This window comes from Pseudorasbora parva, chromosome 25, assembly GCF_024679245.1.
Source record: "Pseudorasbora parva isolate DD20220531a chromosome 25, ASM2467924v1, whole genome shotgun sequence".
Classification (NCBI taxonomy): Eukaryota; Metazoa; Chordata; class Actinopteri; order Cypriniformes; family Gobionidae; genus Pseudorasbora; species Pseudorasbora parva.
Genome location: NC_090196.1, coordinates 18,238,481 through 18,264,566, shown reverse-complemented (window position 1 = coordinate 18,264,566; position 26,086 = coordinate 18,238,481). Strand labels below are relative to the sequence as shown.

General features: G+C 40.4%; 1 protein-coding gene across 2 annotated transcripts; it reads right to left on the bottom strand.

Moving 5' to 3' along the window:
* Positions 1-1,746: 1,746 nt before the first annotated feature.
* On the bottom strand, positions 1,747-25,660 carry alkbh3 (alkB homolog 3, alpha-ketoglutarate dependent dioxygenase). 2 transcript variants are annotated; one of them, XM_067436848.1, is made up of 11 exons: positions 25,540-25,660; positions 25,068-25,159; positions 24,237-24,304; positions 24,114-24,148; positions 23,968-24,015; positions 23,775-23,881; positions 21,058-21,146; positions 20,756-20,965; positions 19,270-19,368; positions 13,344-13,483; positions 1,747-2,201 (listed from the first exon to the last, which is right to left on the bottom strand). In XM_067436848.1, exons 2-10 carry the CDS (start codon positions 25,141-25,143, stop codon positions 13,379-13,381), a joined length of 837 nt encoding a protein of 278 aa, XP_067292949.1. In that variant the 5' UTR covers positions 25,144-25,159; positions 25,540-25,660; the 3' UTR covers positions 1,747-2,201; positions 13,344-13,378. The 2 variants fall into 2 exon arrangements, with proteins under 2 accessions (XP_067292949.1, XP_067292948.1); XM_067436847.1 differs by lacking the exon at positions 1,747-2,201 and having other exon boundaries at positions 13,066-13,483.
* Positions 25,661-26,086: the final 426 nt, after the last annotated feature.

The window sequence follows — 26,086 nt, the reverse complement described above, 5'->3', positions numbered from 1 at the left end:
ACAGCTGGGTAATCCTGAACAAACTTAACATATAGGATTTTAGGAGCCTCTCTTCATCCTTAAGCTCGAACGCTTTGTCACTGACACCGATGTTACAGAAGCAAGCTAAATATGTATAAATCAACACTCTCATTACTCACAAATCCTTTTGCCAAATTGGTGCTAAATGTGTACGTTAACTGCACGTTTTTGCACTTGTGGTTAGTTAGTAAGTAGGGTTAAAGTTACCTTTTTATCACAAATTGGGTTTTCCTATGAATCATATTGCATGAATATGTACATAATTTAAAGTTATTCTAATTTTATAATTCTATAGTTTTTTACATTTTTAAAATATAATTAATTTATATTATTTTTATTAGGGGTTCAAGTTTCTTGCTAAAACCCTATTAATAATTGTTAGAATTTCCAAGAATCATAAGTCACAGAGACTTGGTTGGATGGTATACTCACCCTTTCTACAATGTCACAATGCTCTCCCCAATCGGCCTGAAGAATCAAAAGTTCTTAATGGCTCAAGTGTCTTATATCATTGTAATCCTTGAATCAAGACTTAAAAAAGCACATCTTGGGTTCAATGGTCGCTAGGTGAAATTTAGCAGGTGAAATTTTTGGTTATTTTGGATTTACCTTTGCGAATTATAGTCCTAGGTTTTTCGCTCAATCGGAACCAAACCAGTGCCGAAATATTCTCTGAAGTGCGACTATCAATAGTTATCAGGAAAAAATTAATTTCGATCCACATCTGCATCGGGATGCCAAAATGTTCTACCGTTCTAATGTATACCGTCTTTAACGGAATAAGAGAAAAAAGAATGCGTCGACTGGCCACTAGGGGGCACTATATAATGAACAAACAAACATAAAAAAGGCTTTAACTACGTAGCAGTAATTACGATTGACTTAAAAATGCAGTGTCACCTGGGGGCAGTATATCTCATTATTTTTTTGCATGTGCCTACCGCATTCATACCACATGGTAGAACTCCTCAACTCTTTGCAAACTAGTCCTGGGTATTTGGCTCAACCTCGATAAGTGTTAAAAAGCTATATTTCCTTAGTAAATTGTCTATTTTGGCTGTAAATGCTCTTTTTCATCTATGATCTGGTTACAGGTGGTTACCTAATACCTTTTTACGCATGTTCTTAAAGGACTGGACCCCATGATTGCTGCATGCAGCTATATTTAACTGTATTTATAGCTATACGTTTTATTAAAATGTTGTATTTAAATTGAAATTTTTTTTTCTTTTCTTTTAAAAATGCTTCAACAAATTTAAGGAGTTTTGGTTCAGGTAGGCTGTTTCATATTTGTTGAGCTTCGATGATAATTATTTTGATTTATGACTTGTTACTGGGCATTTTAATGATAATGCTAAATTATATGAAAATACATTATGGGCTAAAATTAACACATTTCATTTGGTGTCCAGCATACTCATGGTCTTGAAACGGGATTCATGATTGAATTTTAAAAGTGTGATTTCTAGATCTGGAAAAAGTCCCATTCATTTATAAAATCTTAAACCAGTTTTATCGGGTAGAAATTGCTATTTGTAAGTAAAAGTACCAACAACTGGAAAAGTCATGCTAATTCATTAGTAATAAAAATTGTAAACTCTCACAACTGTAGTTATTTAAACAATTCTGGACATTTTCACTTTAATTTTTGTTTACTTGATTTAAATATTGTCTTTGACAGTGAGCGGCCTTGGAGTCTACAAGGTTGAGAACCACTGGCTTTACTGATGGGGTTGAGGGGGTAGGCTATATAAGACAAAAAAAAAAAAACAGGTTTATAGAACACATTTAAAAAAAAAAAGTATTTTACATACCAATATCGTTTGCTAAAACAAACTGGACACACAAGGAACCATTACATTAAATGATAACATACTGACATCTTAAAACAATAAATCCCCATGCTGGCGCAGGGCCACTGTAGCTTGATTTGGTGTTTATTAGGGGCATAAACAATTTTTTTGTCAAATTAAGAGGTCTGTCTGTTAACATAATTAAAAAAAGGTGAAAATACCACCCAAGCCACTTTATTTTCCTTGGACTTGGCCTCATAATAGGGGCCGAAAAGCCATATATTTATAGCACAACATAGACACATTCCCATGTAGGCCACTCGCTCAGTATAACATCCAAAATTAGCAGAGGCAGACTTCTCCAACATGGACCAAAACATTCCAGTCCTGTAATGGATAGCACATAAACACAAGTTACTTATATTACCTATACAGGTTATTTATTTTATAACCAACTCAAATGTGCCCGATGAGGATAAGAAGTATAACACTTTGAGTATGCTAGAATTTTGTTTAAATGAATAAAACAAAAAAGAAACAATAAAAAACAGTGTTTTAAATGCTACAAGTGAATTTATGCATCACAACATTATGAAAAAAGGACAATAATTTTGATATTTGCTCCAAATTATATTTAAAGGGTTAGTTCACCCCAAGATTGAAAATTAGCCTGTGATTTACTCACCGTCAAGCCATCCTAGGTGTATATCACATTCTTCTTTCAGACGAATACAAACGTCTCTGGTTACTCAACGTAACCTTAGTTCCCTGAGAGGAGGGAACGAGACATTACGTATGGGGAAACCCTTTTCCTCGAAATGCTGAAGCCTGATTGAATCACTCTATTGCTTTGCAATAGCCAATGGCGTCCTGGCAATCGCCTGATTGGCTGGCCCAGCCACTATAAAAGCGATGTCAGGCGCCAAAAAACCTCAGAATCTTTCGACTGAACGAGAGCTATTGAGGCAATGAGGAGGCGTTTCACACGGCAGTTTACGTAATGTCTCGTTCCCTCCTCTCAGGGAACTAAGGTTACGTTGAGTAACCAGAGACGTTCCCTTATCGAGTCGGTTCCTCGACATTACGTATGGGGAACGTATAAAACCCCGCCGTGTGAAAAGAAAATAGAGTCGGCCCGGTACAACAGAGCCAATGGCGCTTTCGGCTGTAACCACTGGTATCAGCGCGTTCGCCCCTCCCCCTTCAGGTCAGGTATCGGACCTGGTTGAAAACCCTGGCAGAGAGCCAACTCTGCGTTGACACTGTCAGCGTCTCCCTTGTATACACAAATCCGGCGAAACACGGAAGTAAAGCATCGCCGCCATTACTGCGTGCCTCGCTGCTAAGGACTTAGAGCAGTGCGTACACGAAAACACTTCTCAAATGAGGTTAATAGCTTAACAATGACTGATTCTCCCCTCATGTCATGTTATAATAGCCTACCTTTTTTTCCCTTATAAATTATTTTTATTTTTGTTACGAATGCATACTATTATTATTTTCCCCCGTTTGTATTCAGGATATTAAGAGCTGCTCCATCAGGCTATATCTTTTCTGTATCCTATTTCGAATTCGAAGAAGTTGATTTTATGCAGCGATATTTGTTTGTAAATCTTGATACTTTCAATAATAATACAATTAATTGATTAATATATAAATAAATAGCAGCGCGCGGCAGTAACGTTAATGCACGGCGCGCTGTGATGAACGTAAAGAAAACCACTTAAAGACAGAGAATAATTAAAGCATACGTGTCCATTACAAACAGTCGAACTACGTTGGACTAGTGAATTACAGGGGGTGAATAAGGCAACAAGATGTTGGTGCTCGAATATATAGCCGGCGTGGATAAGCGGGCATAGATAATGGGGATAACACTGAAAATGTGGTTATGACTTAAAGGCGCTATAGAGTTAACTTGACTCTGTATTGTCCCGTGCTGCTTAGACGACCTAGTTGAAACCACGTCTGAAACACGCGCTGGGTTGGGGCGTGTCTTCAGGTGACTCAGTCGTCCAATGGCTGTTCAGCCTTCTCCTCCTGCACTGACAGAACGTGTGGTGCAAACGAGGGAATATCTAAGTTATAAAATTTCGCAAAAGTGTTGTGAGATGACCAGCCTGCCGCAAGGCAAATGTCTTGAATAGACATACCTTTAGCCCAGGCCCATGAAGATGCCAGACTCCTAGTAGAGTGGGCACGCACTCCTATCGGGCAGTCAAGTCCCTGGGAATGATAAGCTAGGCGCACAGCCTCCACAATCCAGTGCGACAGTCTCTGCTTCGACAGCGGGCCACCTTTCCTGGCGCCAGCGTAGCAGACGAAGAGCTGTTCTGAACTTCGAATCTGACTAGTTCTGTCTACATAAGCACGCAGCGCACGCACGGGGCACAAGGCGCACTTCTGTGACGCTGAATCTGAGGTTGGCTCTGTGGAACAAAAAGCTTGTATCGTGACAACCTGGGCCCTGAACGGGGTTGAGAGCACTTTAGGCGTGTAGCCGTGTCTGGGCGTGAGTCTGACCATACAATCGTCTGGACCAAACTGCATACAAGCATTACTAACTGAGAGGGCATGTAGATCACCTACCCGCTTCCCACACGCCAGCGCGAGCAGCAGCGCCGTCTTAAATGAGAGCACTTTCAGTTCGATAGACTCAGCTGGTTCGAACGGTGTGTCAGATAGCGCTCTGAGCACTAAGGCTAGGTCCCATACTGGCATTTGGCGAGGGCGAGGGGGATTCAGTCGCCTCGCTCCCCGAAGAAAGCTCGTTATTAAGGGGTGTTTACCCACTGAACGGCCATCCAGTATACTATGAGAGGCTGCGATAGCGGCCACATAGACCTTCAACGTAGAGGGAGAGCTGCCATTATCCAGACGTTCCTGTAGGAAGGTTAAAACTACGGGAATAGCACAAACCACAGGGTCTTCATTTTTGCTATCACACCAGTGCGCAAACACTCCCCATTTCAGTGCGTATAAGCGCCTCGTTGACGGTGCTCTGGACTCTGCTAGCGTGAGCCAGACTCGGTGTGAAGCATCCAACTGGTTCACTCCACACTGATTTTCCACACGTGTAGGTCCCACAATTCCGGCCTGGGGTGCCATATGGAGCCCCTCGCCTGGGACAACAGATCCCTCCTCAGTGGAATTCGCCACGGAGGAGTTGACGACATGTTCATCAGCTCCGGGAACCACGGTTGGTTGGGCCACTTTGGCGCTACCAAAAGCAGAGCGTCCCTCTCCTCCCTGATCTTTTGCAGCACTAGCGGCATTATTTTGACTGGGGGGAACGCGTATTTCCGACCCGTGGGCCAACGGCTCGACAGCGCGTCCCCTTTCAGGGGAGCGGTCGTCAGCGAGAAGTATAGAGGGCAGTGAGTGTTCTCTTCCGACGCAAAGAGGTCTATTTCCGCTTCGCCAAAGATGCTCCAGACCATCTTTACTGTTTGGGGATGCAGTCTCCACTCCCCATGAACAATGCCCTCCCTGGACAGCATGTCGGCTCCGCGGTTCAAGCTGCCCGGTATATGTACTGCCCGGATCGAGAGAAGTGCCCGATCCGTCCACAACAGCAGGCGTCTCGCCAAGCCGTGTAGGGCGCGGGAGCGCATTCCTCCCTGGCGATTGATATACGCGATCACCGCCGTGTTGTCTGTTCTGATCAGAACATGACGGTCCTTCAGAAACGGAAGAAAAACCTGCAGCGCCAGACGAACAGCCTCCATCTCCAAGCAGTTTATATGCCAGCGCTTTTGGTCTCCCGTCCACGTACCGAACGCTGGTCTGCCATCGCAGAGGGCTCCCCAGCCTGACAGCGATGCGTCTGTGGTCACCACTATCCTCCTGACCACCCTGCCCATAGCAGCACCCTGTTCGAACATAGCTGTGCCGAACCAGGGCGTCAAGGTCTCGAGACATGCTCGCGTTATGACAAGGCGTTCTGTCCCTGCCCTCCACGCGTGTGATGGGGCTCTGTTCTGTAGCCAGAGCTGCAGCGGTCTCATATGCAGTAAGCCCAGCCGACAGACGGAGGCTGCAGCCGCCATTAGACCCAGTAGTCTCTGGAACGTTTTTAAAGTGACTGCCCTGTCTCGCACAAACGAGGCCAGTGTATTGTGAATGGACTGGATTCTCTGTGTCGATAAGCGCGCGATCATCGTGCGCGAGTCCAAAACCATACCCAGAAAGGTAATGGATTGGCAGGGCTGAAGCGTGCTCTTCTGCATGTTCACAGACAAACCTAGGCGCGCTAAATGAGCGAGGAGCATCTGTTTGTGTTCCTCGAGCACACTTTTCGATTGAGCAAGGATCAGCCAGTCGTCGAGATAGTTTAGCACGCGCATTCCACTGAGTCTCAGGGGAGAAAGCGCCGCATTCATGCACATCGTAAATGTACGGGGGGCCAGCGCTAGGCCGAAGGGTAACACTTTGAACTGGAATGCAACGCCTTCGAACGCAAATCGCAGAAAACGCCTGTGATGAGGGGCTACCTGGATGTGAAAATAAGCGTCTTTCAGATCCACCGCAATGAAATGATCCCCGGGCTGAATGTGCGCCAGGATTTGCTTCACTGTAATCATTTTGAACGATCGTTTCGCGAGCGCTTTGTTCAGCGGTCTTAGATCTAAAATGGGGCGCATGCCCCCGTCCTTTTTCGGAACAAGGAAGTAGCGGCTGTACAGCCCGCACTCCCTCTGTTCCTCGGGTACCATCTCTATCGCTTGCTTCGCTATGAGGGAGGAGATTTCTGCCCGTAACAGTGGGGCGCTCTCTTCCGACACTTCTGTCATAATCACACCGTTGAAGCGGGGTGGTCTGCGAGCGAACTGTAGCGTGTAGCCGCGCTTTACAGTGTTGATCACCCACTCTGACGCCGCCGGTAGCTGTGCCCACGCGCTTAGGTGGTTCGACAATAGTGACGGCGGTGTTCGCTGCGGCGAGGGCGTCGTGCCAGTCGCCGGCAGAGCATCGCTGCTTACAATGACGGCAGGTGATGTGTCTGTGGTCTGACCCACGGAGACATTTAAAAACTCGGGTTGCGCCGAGCTTCCGCTCCGCCAAACATCTCCCGAGGGAGAGGTTTCGCTTATGTCGCGGACAGTAGTTAATGGAGGAAAAGAGCTCTTTTGGTGAGTCATGTAACGTTTTATTGCAACACAGTACATTGTATTTGACACAACATTTGAATGCACATTGGGATTCTTTGTTGGCTGCTGAAAGAACTCTGAGCGGGAACGCGCTCTTTTGGCCGCCGGTCCGCTGTCGTGCGCGGGCCGCGCTCTTTTCCTCCTCACAGGAACATCAGGAGCGCTGCTCCTTTTTCTCCGCCTGCCGACCCTGATGATGAGGGGCCGACTTCGCCCCGAAACGGGGTTTCCTGAACTGCCTCTGACGGAGTGGCGGTTCCGGCTCGCGGCGCGGATTCCCGCCCTGGACAGGCGCGCGCCCAGCGTAACCTGCCTGACGTTGAGCCGATGACGATCTGGACCTCGCTCTGGGAAGCGCATTCGATCGTTTGGGGAGAAGATGCGGCAGCATCTTAGATTGCTTCAATGCCTCCGTGTACTTCTCTGAAAACGCCTCCACCGCGACGCCAAAGAGGCCCTGCGGGCTTACCGGCGCGTCGAGGAGTTGCTTCTTCTCCGCGTCCCGCATCTCCGTGAGTGTCAGCCACAGATGTCGATGCAGGACAACGAGGCTGCCCATGTTGCGGCCGATTCCCTGGGCCACCTTCTTAGAAGCGGCCAATCCGAGGTCCGCTGCTATGCGCAGCTTACGGACTGATTCTGGGTCCGGGCCTTCCTCGTCCAGGGACCGCAGGAGTCGCGTTTGGAAGACCTGCAGGATTGCCATCGTGTGGAGGGCAGATGCTGCATGTCCTGCTGAAATATATGCCTTTTCAGCGATGTGAGCAGTGGCTCGGCATGGCTTAGAAGGCAGTGAGGCGGCTTTCCAACCGCGGGACGGGCATAAGTGAGCCGCGACGGCGTCCTCGACGGGAGGCGGTCTGGCGTATCCTTTTTTCTCCGCCCCTTCCACTGTCGTGAGCAGTTGAGTCCCTTGAGCATGGGCCCGAGCTGAGTGAGGGGAGCGCCATGAACGAGTGAGCTCCTCGTGGAGCTCGGGAAAGAAGGGGGCGGGCCTCTGCGCGACGTCCGCCTGGTGGCTAGCGCCGAGGAAGGACCCGTCCATCCAGCGTTTGGACGGCTGTTCAGGTGCCGCCCAGTCCAGCTCCATAACCGCCACTGCCTCTGAAAGAATATTCATCAGTTCCGTATCCAGAGAGGTTGAGGTACAGCCAGCCTCTGAAGGAACTTCCGACCAGGCACCCGGATCGGAAGCACTCGTGGACATGGCGTCGTCCTCTCCGTATCCGAATGAGACCATTTCCCGCGCTTCGGCCGGAGGGCGGGAACTATCCTCAACATAGGTGAGTGGGGGTTCTGACACGCGAGGGCAACGTGGGGGATGGGCCGACGTCAAACCCCCCGCAGAGCCCCTTGAAGGGGTTACCTGCGATCTGCCGGCCCGCGGCTCGACGGCGGCGGGCTGAGGAGATGCAGGAGGCAGCGGGTCGTCGCCGCGAACGACGGCTAGCCGCGCACGAAGGATCCTGATTGGCAATTCCTCACAGGCTCGGCAATCTGATCCTTCCAATGCCGCCTCAGCATGGGCTAGGCCCAGACACAGCACACAATCCTCGTGTGCGTCCGGAAAATCGACGGGCCCGCCACACTCGCGACAAAGAGACATCTTGAAGTTAGTAATCCGCCGGAACGCAAGAGGGGATTCGCAATCCGCGTGGTCCACTCTCGTAGCGTAAATCAACGACGAAACCAGGCTCCAGGTGAAGAAGAAAGATTCTGAGGTTTTTTGGCGCCTGACATCGCTTTTATAGTGGCTGGGCCAGCCAATCAGGCGATTGCCAGGACGCCATTGGCTATTGCAAAGCAATAGAGTGATTCAATCAGGCTTCAGCATTTCGAGGAAAAGGGTTTCCCCATACGTAATGTCGAGGAACCGACTCGATAAGGGAACGGAGTTATATTAAAACATATCCTGGCTATTCCAAGCTTTATAATTGCATTGAATGGGGGTTAGGATTTTGAAGCCCAGAAAAAGTAATCCATGCAGTTCTGGGGGCAGATAAAGGAATTATGAAGTGAAAAAAAGCATTTGTGTAAGAAAAATATCCATATTTAAACCTTTTCTAAAATAATTAATTAGCTTCTGACAGATGGCTGTAGGCAATGATTTACGACGTAAGACTGACCTCTGATCTGATGTGTTGACGAAAGGCAGGCCAGAAAGATAGAGCACAACAAAACAGCGTTCACTAATTAGAAATATCTGAGAATTTCGATATAAGAGATGAGGAGCTTGAGTTTGTTGGCCAGCACTATTTGTTTGAACTGCGAGAGCTTAAAATGGCAAAGCTTAAAGGGTTAGGTTAGTTCACCCAAAAATGAAAATTCTCTCATTAATTACTCACCCTAATGTCGTTCGACACCCATAAGACCTCCGTTCATCTTCGGGACACAAGATTCATGATTTCATGATTCAGATCGCCAATGTCACGTGATTTCAGCAGTTTGACACGTGATCCGAATCATGAATCAATACGCTGATTTATAACCGTTCGAATCTTTGTTTTGAAATCGGCCCATCACTATAGAAGTCGTTATTTTATTTTTTTTGCACACAAAAACTATTCTCATGGCTTCATAAAATTATTGTAGTGAGCTGGGCTTTGTAACGACGTCTTTAGTGCCTTTATGGGTCTTGAGAGAGGAAATGACATTGGTGTCAATGAAGGCCTGTCTGAGCCATCAGATTTCAACACAAATATCTTAATTTGTGTTCTGAAGATGAACGGCCTTACAGGTGTCGAATGACATTAGGGTAAGTAATAAGAGATATTTTTTTGGGTGAACTAACCCTTTAAGCTACATACATTACATCAGAGGTTACTCCGACTTGTGTAGGCAGTCTGGAAGCTTGTTATTTAAGTTTTAAATATGGCTATTTTTCTTACACAAACGCCTTTACTAACCCAGTCGTATGGATTACTTTTATGGATGGATACACTCTTTTAAAATCATGGGCTAATTATAATTTTTGGGTGAATTATCCCTTTAACAGTCTTATTAAAGCATTAATGCTTTCAAAAGATTCCTCTATAAAAATAGAGGAAACAATTAAATATCCATAATGATAAATCTGATAATTGATATGGAACCGATATATTGCTGGATGCCCAGATGTAAGCAGTCAGAAATTACGTCAAGCAAGATAATATCAGGGCCTAAAAATGGATTCTTAGATATGCCTCCACAAAGCTAGTCCATCTCTTCCTGCAAGTAATGAAACTAATTACAATTAATTACCTCTGTTGGACTCTTGACTATTAATTACCTCTTGTATTGTGGGAGTAAACATAATACTGATCTAAATGGTGGCGAGTGCAATGTACTTGGAAGAGATGTTGTTTTTGTTCCAGAGTTCTGCTGGGAAAAGGAGGAGTTTTCCCCTAAAACAGATGGAGACCTGGGTCTTAATATTGGTGGGAATGAAAAGACAGGCCATGACTTCAAAAGACACAACACTGCCAGTGTCTAATGGATTTGTGCCGATGCCGCACAGGTTTCTGTTAGGCTTCTGTGTCTAGACTCGTGGTGCAGCTCTCTGATCTGAGAATTAGGAGGAGTGGGAACGTGTCTTTGTGCAGATCAAGCACAGGTCAGCCAAGAGAGACGAAAAGTTGTGTACTTTGTAAGTAGTCATTCAACAGACGCTTCAACCCGAAGCAACTTCAAGCATGTTTGTCACCCCTTATCTCTTATTAAAAAGAAACAACTTCCACCCCTTTGGTTTGAAGTTCAACTCCTATGACAAAGAGAGGACGAGAGGCATAGTTTGCATGACTCTGATGTAACATGACAGCCCTTGCGGTTGGACCGTTTCCAATTCTGAGGCAGGTGCGGAAAACAAATCCATGAAGTCTTGCTAATGAAGGCCACTGATAAGCTACTGGGAGAGAGGATCCTGGCAGGACACGGGTCATTGGACTTTCCAAATCAAGCTGTTTTTCTGATGGTTGATGCTTCGGTTATAATCCCAGTGCAATTGAGAAACGTTGAAAGCATACTGGACACTATGCCAAAATTGTATTTAATGGTTCTCTGGCATGAGATACTATGAAGGTTTCAAAGAGTGTTATTTTGAAAATCCATCTATATGGTAAAGGTTCACCCAAAAATAAAAATGAGCTGTCCTCATTAGACTTTTGTTTGAACACAAAAAAACATGAGAGATACTGTGAACACAGGATATATTTCTCAGTAAGAGCTGAGAAGAGTTGTTGCACACACAACAGATCTCCCTGCACACTCTGGGAATGAAACTTATAACAAAGTTAATTGTAGTGGAAAAAATAATGGCTTGTGATCCCATTACACAGCGAGGGTCCCTGCATTCCAGAACAGAAGCCCCATTTCCAGGCGCAGGTCAGTCTTTATGGTGAAGCTCTGAAAGGCACTGCATTGTCAGCAGAGCAGAAAGGAACACCATGTAACTCAAATTAAAGAGCGCCGACAAATCACTGGAAGCCACAAGCAAGAGCAAGAGATTTACGGTTTGCAGTTTCTAAACATTTTGCAGTTCTCTGGATAATATCTTAGGTGGTGTTCCCATATTTAAGGATATTTTCTTTAATAGAGTGACAAAACAGCCCTATATTTGACCCTATATGTGCCTTGAACTGCAGGGAATTCAAATGCAAACATTTAAAAACAGGTTTAAGAAAAACTTTAAACAGTGAGTTATATAATATTTGTGTTCTCTTTGATAGTATTGCTGCTCAGCTGCCACCAAGTTAACACGGTCTTTGTCTCTCAAGGTTGGTGGGGGATGTTTGTGGACAGAGACATCCATTTAGCTCAACCAACCATACAAGGACTCGACCGTGACTCGTCAATAATGAGAAGAGGCTAGCAGTCAGGTGCTTATCTTACCAACCATCTGCACAGAAAACGTGGGATGCATGTTGTAAAAACAAACGTCTTGGAAAGACTAGCAACCCTTCAAAATGTAATAAACCTTGTAATATTTGCATTAAAAAAAAGGGACATGGATAGGTGTTTGTCGAAAAGTTGTTTATTGTCTACCAGGTTTGTTTTCAAAAGATTTGAACGGTTATGAATTGAATCAGCGTATTGATTTCATGATTCGTATCGCCATGATTCATAATCACCATTTTAAACTTTATTTGAGGATTGAAAACAAACAGGGAAGAGAAGACAATGCTGAATAAAGTCATAGTTTTTGTTATTTTTGGACCAAAATGTATTTTCGATACTTCAATAGATTCCTATGAACTAACTGATGTCACATATGGACTACTGTGATGATGTTTTTATTCCCTTTCTGGACATGGACAGTATAGTGTGCATACACTTGCATGCGCTCTCGGAAATAATAAAATATCTTAAACTGTCTTTCGAAGACAGACGGAGGTCTTACGGGTGTGAGACATTAGGGTGGGTCATTAATGACATCAATTTCATTTTTGGGTGAACTAACCCTTTAAGTTACTTCTGTATTGGCTTCAACAGACACTGGGGGGAGGTTTCTGCTTTGTTTTGAGATGTTATATTAATATTTGGGTGATGTAAAAAAAATTGAATGACAAATTTGTAATTCATTCATTAATTTTTAAAAATTTGAATTACGAAGTTGTAAAAATTTCAAATGTTATAACAAACAGATATACACTACGGTTCAATTATTTAATTTGTAAAGAAATTTAAAAAAAAAAATGTAACAAGGATGAATTAAAGGCACAATATGCAATTTTTCGCTGCTAGAGGTCGCATATTAAAAACAAAATCATAGTTTGATAACACCTTGATTTCGTGAAGCTTTTATTATAACGCAGACAAGTGCTTCCACTTCTTCCGGTCATCTGTATATGTGGTAACGCAGCGGTGTTTTATCATATTACCACTTGAGTGTGTTAAAAGTTATGTTATAATGCTAGTAAACTAGATCGATATCAAGCATGGTAAAACATTGTACTCGCTTAAAAAAAAAAAAAGACCTTTTAAAGCAAAAAGTTTTCCAAACTTTTGAATGGCAGTTTAACTAAACCCCATAATGACACTGAACAAATGTTAGTCATCCAGGTTTATTCACCACAACCTATAAATGAAGAATTGCAGAACAGGCAATATTTAAACAGCAATTTAACTATAAAAAAAAAAAAAAAAAGAGTCTTTTGGGGACTGTAACTGAAACATAGTCCGCTTGGCACCATTTATTTAACGTATATTCTCCAAACGTCATAAACAAGTAATACCTGTAATTCTTCCTTGAAACAAAAGCTACTTTGTAGACAATTGCTCTGAGAAAATAATAATCTTTGTAAACAAAATACAATAAAGCCAGTCAAGTTTATCATTGTTCAGGTCGTTGACTGATAATGACATTGAACAGTGTTTATCAGTATAGTCTGTGAATGAAACAGACCTCTTCAGATCACCTGCTGTCTTCTCTCTCAGCGATCATCTAACAGATCTCCAACTGGGATTCTCTGGCTCGGGGTATATGGTGCGGAAAGTGAGATTTATCCGAGGTCCACGGTCATGGTACTCCTTTGCCACCTGGTGCTATTCAAAAGAACATTAATAATGTTAAAACTGCACTCACAATCAGGCAATGTAAACCTACTTAAAGAAGGTTAATCACCACGAAAGACAGAGGCAATACATGGGTATTTAATAATTCAAATACACGATCACACATGGTGTCATATATTTGAACAGACAGATGATGAAGAATGTAGATTGACTAAGCAAAAGCAGTATGTTTACATGCACAGATACAATGTTGAACTGCTATATTTTTGACGCAGGACGTCCCATTGACAATTATGTAACAGCTTTCAAAGCCTATAAATATGTTGTGGTCATTTTGAAGGCCATACATGTGAGTTTAGTCAGCTTTATTTTGACAGGTCAATGAGAGTTATGTCAACCTAATAAGATCGCCTGAAAGCTTTTTGGCACAATCTGTGAGTGACCTTTCTTAAACAGTTTTCAGATGTCGCTATAAAATGTTTTTGACCTTTATCTATTCTTTGTGCCTCACCAAAGGCCTGCGGTTCGCCTTGGAGTCGGAATACAAAAACAACTCTTAAACGGGACTAAAATAACTTCCAACAGGTTAATGCCTTAAAATGTATTCAATTACAAAATTGCAAAAATATATTTTTTTAAAGTAAAACAATAAAAAGTAAAATTAAATAAAACAAATAATATAACCTATTAAATAAAACTACAAAAAAGTGCAAAAATCTGTCAAATTAAATTGCAGAAATGTGTATACAAATTAGTGCTGTCAAACATATATATATAATACACACATGCCATTCTTTATATATTTAAGTATTGATGATGCTAAAGGCTAGAGATTAATACTAAATCCATCAATAAGGTCCTTAAGGGTTAGTTCACCCAAAAATTCTGTCATTAATTACTTACCCTCATGTCGTTCGACACCCGTAAGACCTCCGTTCATCTTTTATAGGGATCTAACCGTGGGCCTACTTCCATCTGTAGTTTCCTCATTCAGAGCTTTTCCATGCACTTCATCACAAAGCATTAATAGGTCTAAAATTATTCTCTAAAGGGTAGGATTTCTTTGTGGCCGGTATAATGATTGCCTTTTTCCATTGTGTGGGTACAGTGTGAAAGTGCAGGAAGCTCTGGAAAATAGCACACCATGCAGGTGTCCGTTCATCTGCAAATGTTCTTAATAGAAAAGAAGAGATGCCGTCTGGACCTGTGGCCTTATTGACATTGATTTGCTTAAAGGGTTAGTTCACCCAAAAATGAAAATTCTGTCATTAATTACTTACCCTAATGTTTTTGGACTTCTGTAAGACCTCCGGTCACCTTCGGAACACAAATGAAGATATTTTTGTTGAAATCCGATGGCTCAGAAAGGCCTTCATTGACACCAATGTCATTTCCTCTCTCAAGACCCATAAAAGACACTAAAGATGGCTTTACAAAGCCCATCTCACTACAGTGGCTCTACAATCATTTTATAAAGCGACAAAAACAGTTTAGAGTGGAAAAAAGCGACTATTTAACTTTATTCTTATCTTCCTTTAGGGCCTCTGATGTGTCACAAAGCACGACGCATGTGCAAGAATATGATATACAGTTGTTCTACAAAATGATTGTAGAATCACTGTAGTGAGATGGGCTTTGTAACAACGTCTTTAGTGCCTTTTATGGGTCTTGAGAGAGGAAATGACATTGGTGTCAATGAAGGCCTGTCTAAGCCATCGGATTTCAAAATAAATATCTTAATTTGTGTTCCGAAGATGAACGGATTAACGGATCTTTCCTATTAAGAACATTTGCAGATGAACGGACACCTGCATGGTGTGCTATTTTCCAGAGCTCCCTGCACTTTCACACTGTACCCACACAATGGAATAAGGCAATCATTATACCGGCCACAAAGAAATCCTACCCTTTAGAGAATAATTTTAGACCTATTAATGCTTTGTGATGAAGTGCATGGAAAAGCTCTGTATGAGGAAACTACAGATGGAAGTAGGCTCACGGTTAGATCCCTATCAGTTCGCATACAAACACCAGAGAGGCACTGATGATGCAACCAACAGTACAGTGCACTTAGTGACTAAATATCTTGAGAATCCTAGGGCCTTTGCTAGATAATTGTTTGTGGATTTTAATTCACCCTTTAACACTCTGCAGCCTCAAGTTCTGTTGGAAACTGCAGTGGATGAGTACCAACCCTTTTATTATTAAGTGGTTCCACTCATTTCTGATCAATCGTAGTCAGCAGGTCAGGGTAAACAGGTAAAAAAGGTCTGAACCTTTGACCATCAGGCGCTCCCTCTGGGGTGCATCAGTTCCATAGTCCTGTTCACCCTGTACACTAATGAATGTATGCAGTACCACTAACAACTACATGATTCAATTCTGTGACGACACAGCTCTCCTGGCTCTCACAATAGACACTTTTGATTTAGTGGCATATAAAGTGGCATCCAGTGGTGCGAAAAACACTCTTACATTAAGACATCTTACATTAGTTCATAATTTCATGATATTATATTTACATCACTATTATCACAAAAGTCAAATTTACATTTAATAGACGCATGTTTGCGCTGAAAAGAGTGTCTATTATAATTTAATTTACATGAAAAGCTTGCTATTTTAGAGCATTTAGCTCCCAGCCAACTAGATTGAGAGAGAGTAGGTTCCTGCTCTTAAATTTTTGCATGTTTCGGGAATTCTCCCCAGTGTCTCTGTAGTATTTTATTGCACTGTTTTGCAAAGTCTTTCTTGGAAACACTGTCCACTTCAGTATGCTGTGAAGAAACACGTTCGCTTTCCCCCTTCACACTATTACACATCAGCACAAAGCAGGGTCTGCACTTAACAGACTCTCGACAGTAAACCGTGTGACCGTTCCAGATCATCCCAATTATGTGTGATCAGTTTTACAGAATGTACTGTAGAGCCAAAACAACCCCTTTCAGCCTTTCTTCGCAGGCTGGCTTTTCAGCAGCGTTTTTAACACAGACTGTTATTAACTGCCAGCTTCACCACTCATATTAGACGAAGCAAAAGCTCCTGGACAATACGGTTTGCATAAAAACACATTTTCCTGATATTTGCAGCTCAGGGATTATGTAAGTAAGCATTTGCCTTGTCTTAATGAGGCTTCTTCTGCTAAGTTTGATGAGCTCTTAAGACTTGGAAATGGGGTTAGTCATTTGATTTCTCTACTTATAATTCACTACTATCCACATGTTCACCTTCTACACAGAGTATAACAGTGGGAGCTAGGTGGGGAGATTAGTGATGAGTTATGGGTTAATGCATTAGGGAATATTCATAAATGCTCCGTTAACTTTCGGCACAGCCTTATTCAATTTAAGATTATTCATTGACTCCATTATGCTAAAACAAAGCTGAACAAAATTTTTCAGATGTTTTCCCCATATGTGATAAATGTCAGACAGAGGAAGCCACTCTCCTGCATAGTTATGCTCTTTGGTCCAAGTTAACTCCATTCTGGACTAATAGTTTTCATATGCTGTCAGAAATGTTGAATTAGAGCCTGATCCACATACAGTCCCTGAAAAAAGTCTTGTCGCTTATCTATTTTCTAGAAATACCTGATATTAACCTGACTTTTAATTAATTCATTGGTGTTAGAAATAGCTCATATGAAAAGCTAAAACCCTCCCAGATGATGTTTAATGCAGTGAAATAAATAATTTTCACAGAAAAAATATTTATCATTTAATCAAGACAGAAAGGTCAAATTTTGGCAAGACAAAAGTTTTGTCGCCTATACAGAAATTGAACAAATTTACTGCAAATACAAAAATATGTCAGCAAATTAAGTTGTGGTGCTGTGAGATCCAAATTTAATATCTTGTATGACTTCCATGAGCTTGAAGGACTGCATCCATGCGGTTTGGCAAGGATTCATACAATTTATTGATGAAGTCATCAGGAATAGCTAAGAAAGCAGTCTTGCATGCCTCCCAGAGTTCATCAATATTCTTTGGTTTCGTCTTCCATGCGTCCTCTTTCATCCTACCCCACATATGCTCAATGATGTTCATGTCTGGTGACTGGGCTGGCCAATCCTGGAGCATCTTGATCTTCTTCGCCTTGAGGAACTTTGATGTGGAGATGGAAGTATGCGATGGAGCACCGTCCTGCTGCAGAACTTGACCTCTTTTATGGTTGGGAATATAAGAGGTAGCTAAGATTTCTTAGTATTTTAGACTATTGATGTTGCCTTCCACCCTGCAGATCTCTCGCACACCCCCATACTGGATGTAACCCCAGACCATGATTTTTCCGCCACCAAACTTCACTGTTTTCTGAGTGAATCTCGGATCCATTCGGGCACCAGTAGGTCTCCTGCAATATTTGCAGCGATTGTGGTGTAATTCAACAGAAGAATCATTTGAAAAATCCACCTTCTGCCACTTTTCCAGCGTCCATCCTTTTAGCAGGCTGTGGGCCTTGGCAAATGCCACACGGTTTTTCAGTTGTCTTTTGTTTAGTGCTGGCTTCTGGGCACTGATTCGACCATGGAGGCCATTTCGAGACAGAATCCGACAAACTGTTCTGGTTGACACAGGGACTTCAGGTGACCAGGTCTCGTTGAGCTCTGCTGCAGTGGAAAATGAGCTGGCCTTGGATTTTCGAGCCAACAAACGGTCCTCTCGAGCAGTTGTCTTGTGGGGTCTGCCTGACCTGGGCTTATCAAAAACGTCTCCAGTCTCTTCAAATCTTTTTTTTATCCTCTGTACTTGACGCTGAGACACATTGAAGGTGTCTGCCACATCAGCAGTGGATCTGGTCTTCAGCCTCATGATAATCAAAACTTTAGTCTCAGGGTGAATCTTAGGCATGTTTGCAGAGGTCTAGTTGCAGTTGATGTGAAGATCTAGTGTACTGGGGTTCTTTTTATACACACTTGAGACCTAATTGATCCATTATTAGTCACAGGTGAAGCTCATATGACAAGGTGGCAACACTTATGTCTTTGCAAAAATTGACTCAATGGGCTTTACCAAGCTGTGAATATTAGAATACTTTTTGAAAGTTTAGTTTTTCACTGAAACATTATCACAAAAGCTGGTGGGATTAAAATGAGCCATTTCTTGTAAAAAAAATCTTGATTAGAAATATATTTCAGCGGCACTTTAGGTCAATTTGTACACAAGCGACAAGACTTTTGTCAGGGACTGTATATTGATATTTTGGCAGATATTTGGAATCTCAGATAACCTCAATTCTTAAAAAAAAAATCTCAACAGTTGTTGTCCTATGGGCTTATTATAGCATAGAAACTAATACTAAAGCTTTGGAAGAACACCAAATCCCTACTGTTAAATTGTGGTTGGATGAAATAGTAAGGTTATTACATCTGGAAAAAAAAAGGTTTTCTTTGTTAAACAAGCTGGATCAATTTGATAAGATTTGGTTTCCACTTCTCCATACCGTAGCTTGAGGAAATGCCCCATTAAAGCATTGACTGTCCCATTAAAGACAATAGCCCCTAGGGTGGGGTGGGTGCTATTGGAATTGCTTTGCTTTGTTGTTTTTAATTGTATTATTTTTTGTTTGTTTCTTCCTTATGTTTATAAAGAGGAATCATAAAAGCTATGTACAACGATTATCAAATTCTTGGATTCCCTAATAAAAAGGATTTCAAACATAAACAAACACTCCTGTCACATTAAATCTGGCTCAGTGTTTTTCTGCTGCTGTCTGAGCTTCTGGTGCAACTTAGCAGGAAAGCAATGCTTAGGTTTCTGATTCTGGTTTACTGATTCTGTTGTGATTGTCAAAATCAGATCATTTCTTTAGAGCAGTACCTGCCAGTCCTCCTGTGTACAGCCCTCCATGAGCAGGAGGGTCCCGTGGTTCAGCGGGACGCGTACACGCTCCACGTAGCTGTAGTCTCCGTTGTCCTCCTGAAACACATACACCGAATCTACCATGACCTCAAATTCAACCAACATGTTGACAAACATTTTCCCTTCAAACCAAAAATGAGACACATAATGGAAATATAATCAGGGTACACAGACGTCAGAAGCAAATACAGTCTGCTTCATTCAGGGCTAAAAGAAGGAGAAAATCACTAAATTACAATAGCGCCAGAAACTTTCAATATCAGGATTCTGATAAAAATATTAAGATTTGAAGTTTTAAATCCAGGGTTGCACTGATATTAAAATTCTTGCCCGTGCTGATAACTGGATAATTATTTTCATGTTATGGCCAAAAATGTCTGTAGTGCTGTGAAATCGATTCATCACATCCAAAATAAACATTTGTGTTTACATACATACACACATATACATATATATACACATATATACACACACATATATATATATAAGGGCAACATTTTTATTTATATATATACACAATATTTATATTCTCAAATGATGAATCACATCTAAAATAAGTTTGTTTACATGTATGTGTACTGAGTATAACTATCATGTATATTTAAATACACATACGTGTATATATATATATTTTTTTTGCATGTATATACTGTATAAATATAACAAATTGTTCTTAAATATATACAAGCATATGTGTGTGTATTTATATGCACAATAATTATAAACAACACACACACGTATATTATGTAAACACAGACTTATTTTGGAAGTGAGTAATTGCGATTCATTGTTTGACAGATATAATATTAAATATTTCTTAAATATATACATGATATAGTGTGTATTTATACATACATAATTATACAAAGTACACACATATATTATGTAAACACAAACTTTTAATTTGGATGCGTTTGATGGCAATTAATCGATTTGACAGCACTAATACATTAAAGTACTAAAATAACTGCTAAGTGGCAATAGAACAATAGAACATGAATATTCATTTTGAGATTTGATAAACAATAAAAAATTTTGTCTGCAAAAAAAGCTTGTTGGTACATCTGCACAATTTGGCGAAAACAGTTGTGATTCTATATATAAATGAATATGACTATATAACAACAACAATAATAATTTGTATTATGATTAATATTATTATTATTATTATTACTAAATCAAAATAATAAATATCACAACTGTAATATTCCACTTTAAAAAAATTATTTTACAATACTAATATTCATGGCTGTCTTCATTTTTTAATTTCAAACATTAAACCATCAAGGTTTTGTGTGGCGGGAAATGGCAGGTTGTCAACCACATGATTTTTGTTGTATTCCGATTAATCGCGCTGGCCAAATGTATCGTGCATTCTTATTGTAAACACCATCATTTCCATCATTTAAACCCAAGTATGACTGCCACAAGTTGCAACACTCACAGGAAGTGGCTGCTTTCGGAGACTGAACACTCTAGTGTCACCCAGACTCAGAGAGGCGATGGTGGGCTGGGGTCCTAATGAAGGCTCGCTGTCACTGTGCCAGCCAATACTGTCTTTACCGTCCCGGTACAAGTTACACAGCAATGAGTTAAACGTGTGGCCACTCTTCTGCTCAACAGCCAGACGCAGAGTGGTAAGAACTGGATGCCACTAGAAGAAGAGAAATATGGAAAGAGTTGCTTCAAGATGTCATTTTAATTTGCTCACGTGCTAATGTAAAAACAGGAGATCATACGATATACCTGAGCATTGGCCTCCATTGTGGAGCGTGCATATGTATACGGCAGCTCTCCATACCAACAAGTGAGTCTGGGTTCCTCATATGCATCACCTGAAGTGCAAAAACCATTGAATGTGAAGTATGTTCTGCTTTTTGTACTTTCAATACAGCTTAACATCTATTGGGGTTTAAAGACAATTCAGTAATACTCAGTTAATGTTAGTGATTTGACTGCACTACTAACACCCTCAACTGAAAATGAAACCTGAACTGAACTGAGCTGGATATTGAATGAACTGGATTGAGCTATACTAATATCTTTTGAAGAGCTGTTTTACTTTTATAAATGAGGAATTTTGCAACATCATTGTTATTACTTATTACTGTGAAGCCGCTTCTAAACAATCTGTATTGTATTAAGAGCTATCTAAATAAATGTGACTTGACTTGATGAAGTGCCGACCTTCAGCGCGCCAAATAAGGGCCGAATGTTCGCGGAACAACAACATATTTGTCAAAACGGGTCTCGATCAGTCACAGTCAAACGTTAACTATCCCTGGTCCAAAGCAAAGGTTTAAACATTTGGTATATTTGGGACTTTTTCAAATGATGTCGGTCTTAGAGAAGGTAAACAGACAAGGGAACTAGAGGCAGTGGCATTCCTGCCAATTTACTGATGAAGAAGGACTGGAAAGAGTGAGTCACTGTGGGAACTGGGAAGTGAACATGTCTGAGTGGGACAGATGCAACATTTCATCATACGCATGCAAGAACAAGCACATGCTTATTTTGCATTCTCCTGTTTTGGTATTGAGTCAGATTCGAACCCGTTTTCCCACATTAACACCAAGGCTCAACATATTCTCATATGCTAAAGAATATCTGCTTTTTCATTTTACTTTATTAAAATGCACTAAAGCAACACAATATGCTGAATATTTTATCACATATCAACTTAATTTCACTGTGTTCAGTCCACTTATATGTGTAAAAAATTAAGGTTTACTTAAATCATTTGTGTTGGGACTACATTAGTAATTTTTGTTGCATTAACTGAAACTGCATGGGGGGATTATTAGTTACCAGCATGCTTTCCGTAGAACTGTTATTCCAGTTATGATGAACATTTAAAAGAGTTTCTAACTCCCTTTTTGCCCTACAATGCCTAGTGTCTATCATAATTAATAGACCCATTTTTAAGCACTCTATTATAAACCGGATCAAAACTTTGTGAAACTAATGCCTTCTGTCATCTGATTGTGATATTTTATATTTTTTAGTAGGTAAAAGGTCTTTTATTATAATTATAAAATGTGTGTCTTTTAGCTGTAACTTTTTTTCAGATTTTCATAAACCAAACATAAGAATAACTTTCATATCGTAAGTATTTCTAGATGAAAAATTTCTGGATTTAAGCAACTTCTGTTTACTTATCCATAGATATTTTTTGTAAGTATAAAATATGATCCATCAGGCTTTTGAGAAATATTTATTTTGTTTATCTCTCAATCATCATTATATTACATTGCACTGTATGTTTTGCCTCCTACAGAGCTTTGATCATAAAACTAAGTATTTAATTATCATCTTACTAAAACATATTATTGGGAGATATAATGACAGCTGATATTTATATGCATTTTAAGTATTTGGCTATACTGTAGATCTTATTGATTTACATTACAAGCATACTTTTGACCATATGCATTTCAGCAAATGCACCAAATTGCTTGTCTGGCTATCACCAGACCAATCTCAATTTAAAATTGAACATTGGTCTGGGGAGTCTGCTATGTATTTTCTACTGCACAAGAGGCGTGATCAATAAGCATTATTCAAATTACTATGTACACAATTGGATAGTCCTTCAACCAATCAGACCACAAGAGGCGTGATAAACGGGCAACAACCCATCACTTCTCTATCAGTCATCATGTGAAACCCGCCAATAGTGCGCCAGGTGGATAAGTCAGTCTGTGATTGGTTCCCGCAAAAGTGTAACAGAAGCAGTAGAAATAAATGTACAGGTTTCCAGACTGAGTTGTCGGGCGAAATCAAATCGCCAGCAGATCAGGCTGGGTTTACCCAATCTACCAAATTGAATGTTTTTGTTTAATGTGAGCCTCGGAATAAAATTAAGGTGTTTTTCATTCTGAAGTATGAGCTCCATAGTCTCACTTTCATACTATTTCAGCCAAAAAAAAGCCTGATGCAGTTGTCTGGCTATCACCTGACCTAGCTCTATTTAAGATTTAACATTGGTCTGGGGAGTCTGCTCTGTATTTTCTACTGCACAAGAGACGTGATCAATGAGCATAATTCAAATGACTCTGTACGCAACTGGATAGTTCTTTAACCAATCAGACCACGAGAGGTGTGATTAAACCTGTCAATAGCGCACCAGGTGGATAAGCCAGTCTGTGATTGGTTCCGACAAAAGTGTAACAGAAGCAGTAGAAATTGATGTACAGGTTTCAAGACTGAGTTGCAGGGCGAAATCAAATCACCAGCAGATCAGGCTGGGTTTACCCAATCTACTGATCCAGCACATTTAAAAAAAAAGATAATTTGAATATTTTCTTTAAAGCTTTAATAAACTGCTCCACTTCACACACAAAAAAAGAACAACAAAGTATTTCATATGTCAGGCTTTACATGGTTTATCTTGGAGATAATGTCCAGAGGTCAAAATACTATTTTCTCCTTCCCAATTTACAGTACTTCAACATGCAACTTACCCATCATCCTATAATTGGTCTTTTGTGACCAGGGCAGTTCAGCGAGCAGCTTACTAAACATCCAGTCTGCCTCCTCCTGTTGTAGAAACCCCGGTATGAGCCGCAGTCTGGGCAGAAACACAGTAAACAATTACCTTACATGCAAGACATTTTCTTTTTTAGTTGATGCTATTTAAATCTTGAGCATTCTTACCGGGACACTCCAGTAGGCCCCTGACTAATCTCATAGTCACCGGCATTTCTGAGAAAAAGAAAAAAACAACACAGTCAATATCTATATGTGGCATGTCAATAAACAGGGTTTTATCGCTTGAAAGTGCATGGGACTGAGTAACTCACTCAATCACTTTCTCTGCGGGAATCTCTCTGATAGGCTGGAAAAAAAACACAGGACAGATTAGAAGACTCAGATGTAAGCAATGTCGAAGAAAACAGCATATAAAAGCTACAGAACGCTCTTACGTCAGCTGGCTGATTGAACTCAAATGATCGTGGTCCATATTTCCATGACCCTGACTGGGCATCTTGAGCTGAAACACAAAACAGATTTTTTTTTGTTTAAAAAAACATTTAGAAATCACACTTATCACTGTAACACAATGAACAGAAGCAGAAAACCAGTAAATTCATGAAGTTAGTCAATGTTTTTTAGTAAAAAATACTAATAATTTTACTAATAAAAACTAAAAGTTTGAAAACATTACTATTTGTAATGTTTTTGAAAGCAGTCTCTTATGCTCATCAAGTCTGCATTTATTTGATCAAAATCACAGGGAAAAATTAAGATTGTGAAAATCTTTACTAACACTTTTTTTCATCAGTTTAACACATCCTTATATATAAAAAAATAAGCAAGAAAAAAATGCATTAATTCATCAAAAAATCCTGGGGGAAAAAGCAGCGCAGCTGTTTCCAACATTGATAATAAATCATCATATTAAAATGATTTCTGATGGATCATGTGACACCGAAGACTGGAGAAAGGATGCCGAAAATTCAGCTTTGCATCACAGAAATAAATAATATTTTAAAGTATATTAAAACAGAAAACCATTATTTTAAATTGTAATAATATTTCACAATATTACTGTTTTACTATAGTTTTACTATATTTTTTTTATCAAATAAATACAGGCTTGATGAGCAAAGGCACTTCCAAATACATTCAAAATAGTAATGTTTGCAAACTTTTGATAGTTACTGTATGTCATTAAAAAACATTCCGATAACTTGAACAAAAGAGGTTTATTTTGCTGTACATGCATTATAATAGGTAAATTATTGTTGGCATACCAGCTGGCTGTTGTGGTTTGTGAAGAGGTTTGGCCCAGGAGCCCTGGACCCTTGCTCGCTGCCTTTTATCACTCATCAAAAGCAAACCTTATCTGACAAGACAAAAACACATGACGTCCGTGTGCTTTAGTACCCTAAAAGGACAAATATATATATTTTCACCCTCCCAGTTTTAAAAATGACCACAGAAGGATTTTGCTGCCATCTTCAGGTATTTTTAGTAAATAACTCATTAAATCATAACACTCCTATTTCATTCCGGAATGTGGTTATGGATCAGTTTTTAAAATAAATTATTTCAAAAGTAAGATGGACATATAGAGAGCCATATTATAAAATACAGAAGTATGTTTGATGTAAATGGACTGATGACATCTACTACTTATATTTGCACACTTCCTAGACAGAAACGGTTCGTTTATTTAATGACCTGATAGCTGTCCCAAACATTAGTATCTTCAATAATACTTACAAACATTCGTTTCGAGTCGATTTATATCGATCTTCAAAGCGTTGAACATTTAAGTAATGTAATACAAACAGCTCTCGTGTTCATCGAAACGTGTCCGGGTTACTACAGTGACCGATAAAATATTTCCTACCTTGAGATAATCGTTCCTACCCCGTACTCTGTAAGTACAGCTATTTGAATATGAAAAAAATATACACCAACAAATGTGTATAATACAAATATAATAATGCATATTTGTTTAAGATGCGATACGTATGATATAGATTGCCTACTATGCTATTTCTATTAGATTTGTAATATTACATCTAAAGTCATTTAGGAAATATTTATATGTCTACATGATACTGGGAAAAACAGGCTTACATAAGGAAAGTACTTGCTCAATTTTTAAACACTTCAACAACTTTTAACATGTGTTATTTTAGGCAAGGTATATTTAATAAAAGGAAAAAAAAACGGTAAATAAGTTACCTGATAAACAAAGTGAACACCTGCATTCAAGTGTCAGGCCTACACAAAAACGGTTAGGTAGATAAAAAAAAAAAGA

Bases quoted from the DNA above. Each gene is read 5' to 3' on its own strand.
- alkbh3 (XM_067436848.1), bottom strand. From the start codon at position 25,143: ATGAGTGATAAAAGGCAGCGAGCAAGGGTCCAGGGCTCCTGGGCCAAA. The intron at 24,149-24,236 runs GTAAGAGCGTTC...TTTTTTTTCCAG, and splicing joins AGTTCAATCAGCCAGCTGAC to CCTATCAGAGAGATTCCCGC. The intron at 20,966-21,057 runs GTATATCGTATG...CTCTTCTTCTAG, and splicing joins CAATGGAGGCCAATGCTCAG to TGGCATCCAGTTCTTACCAC.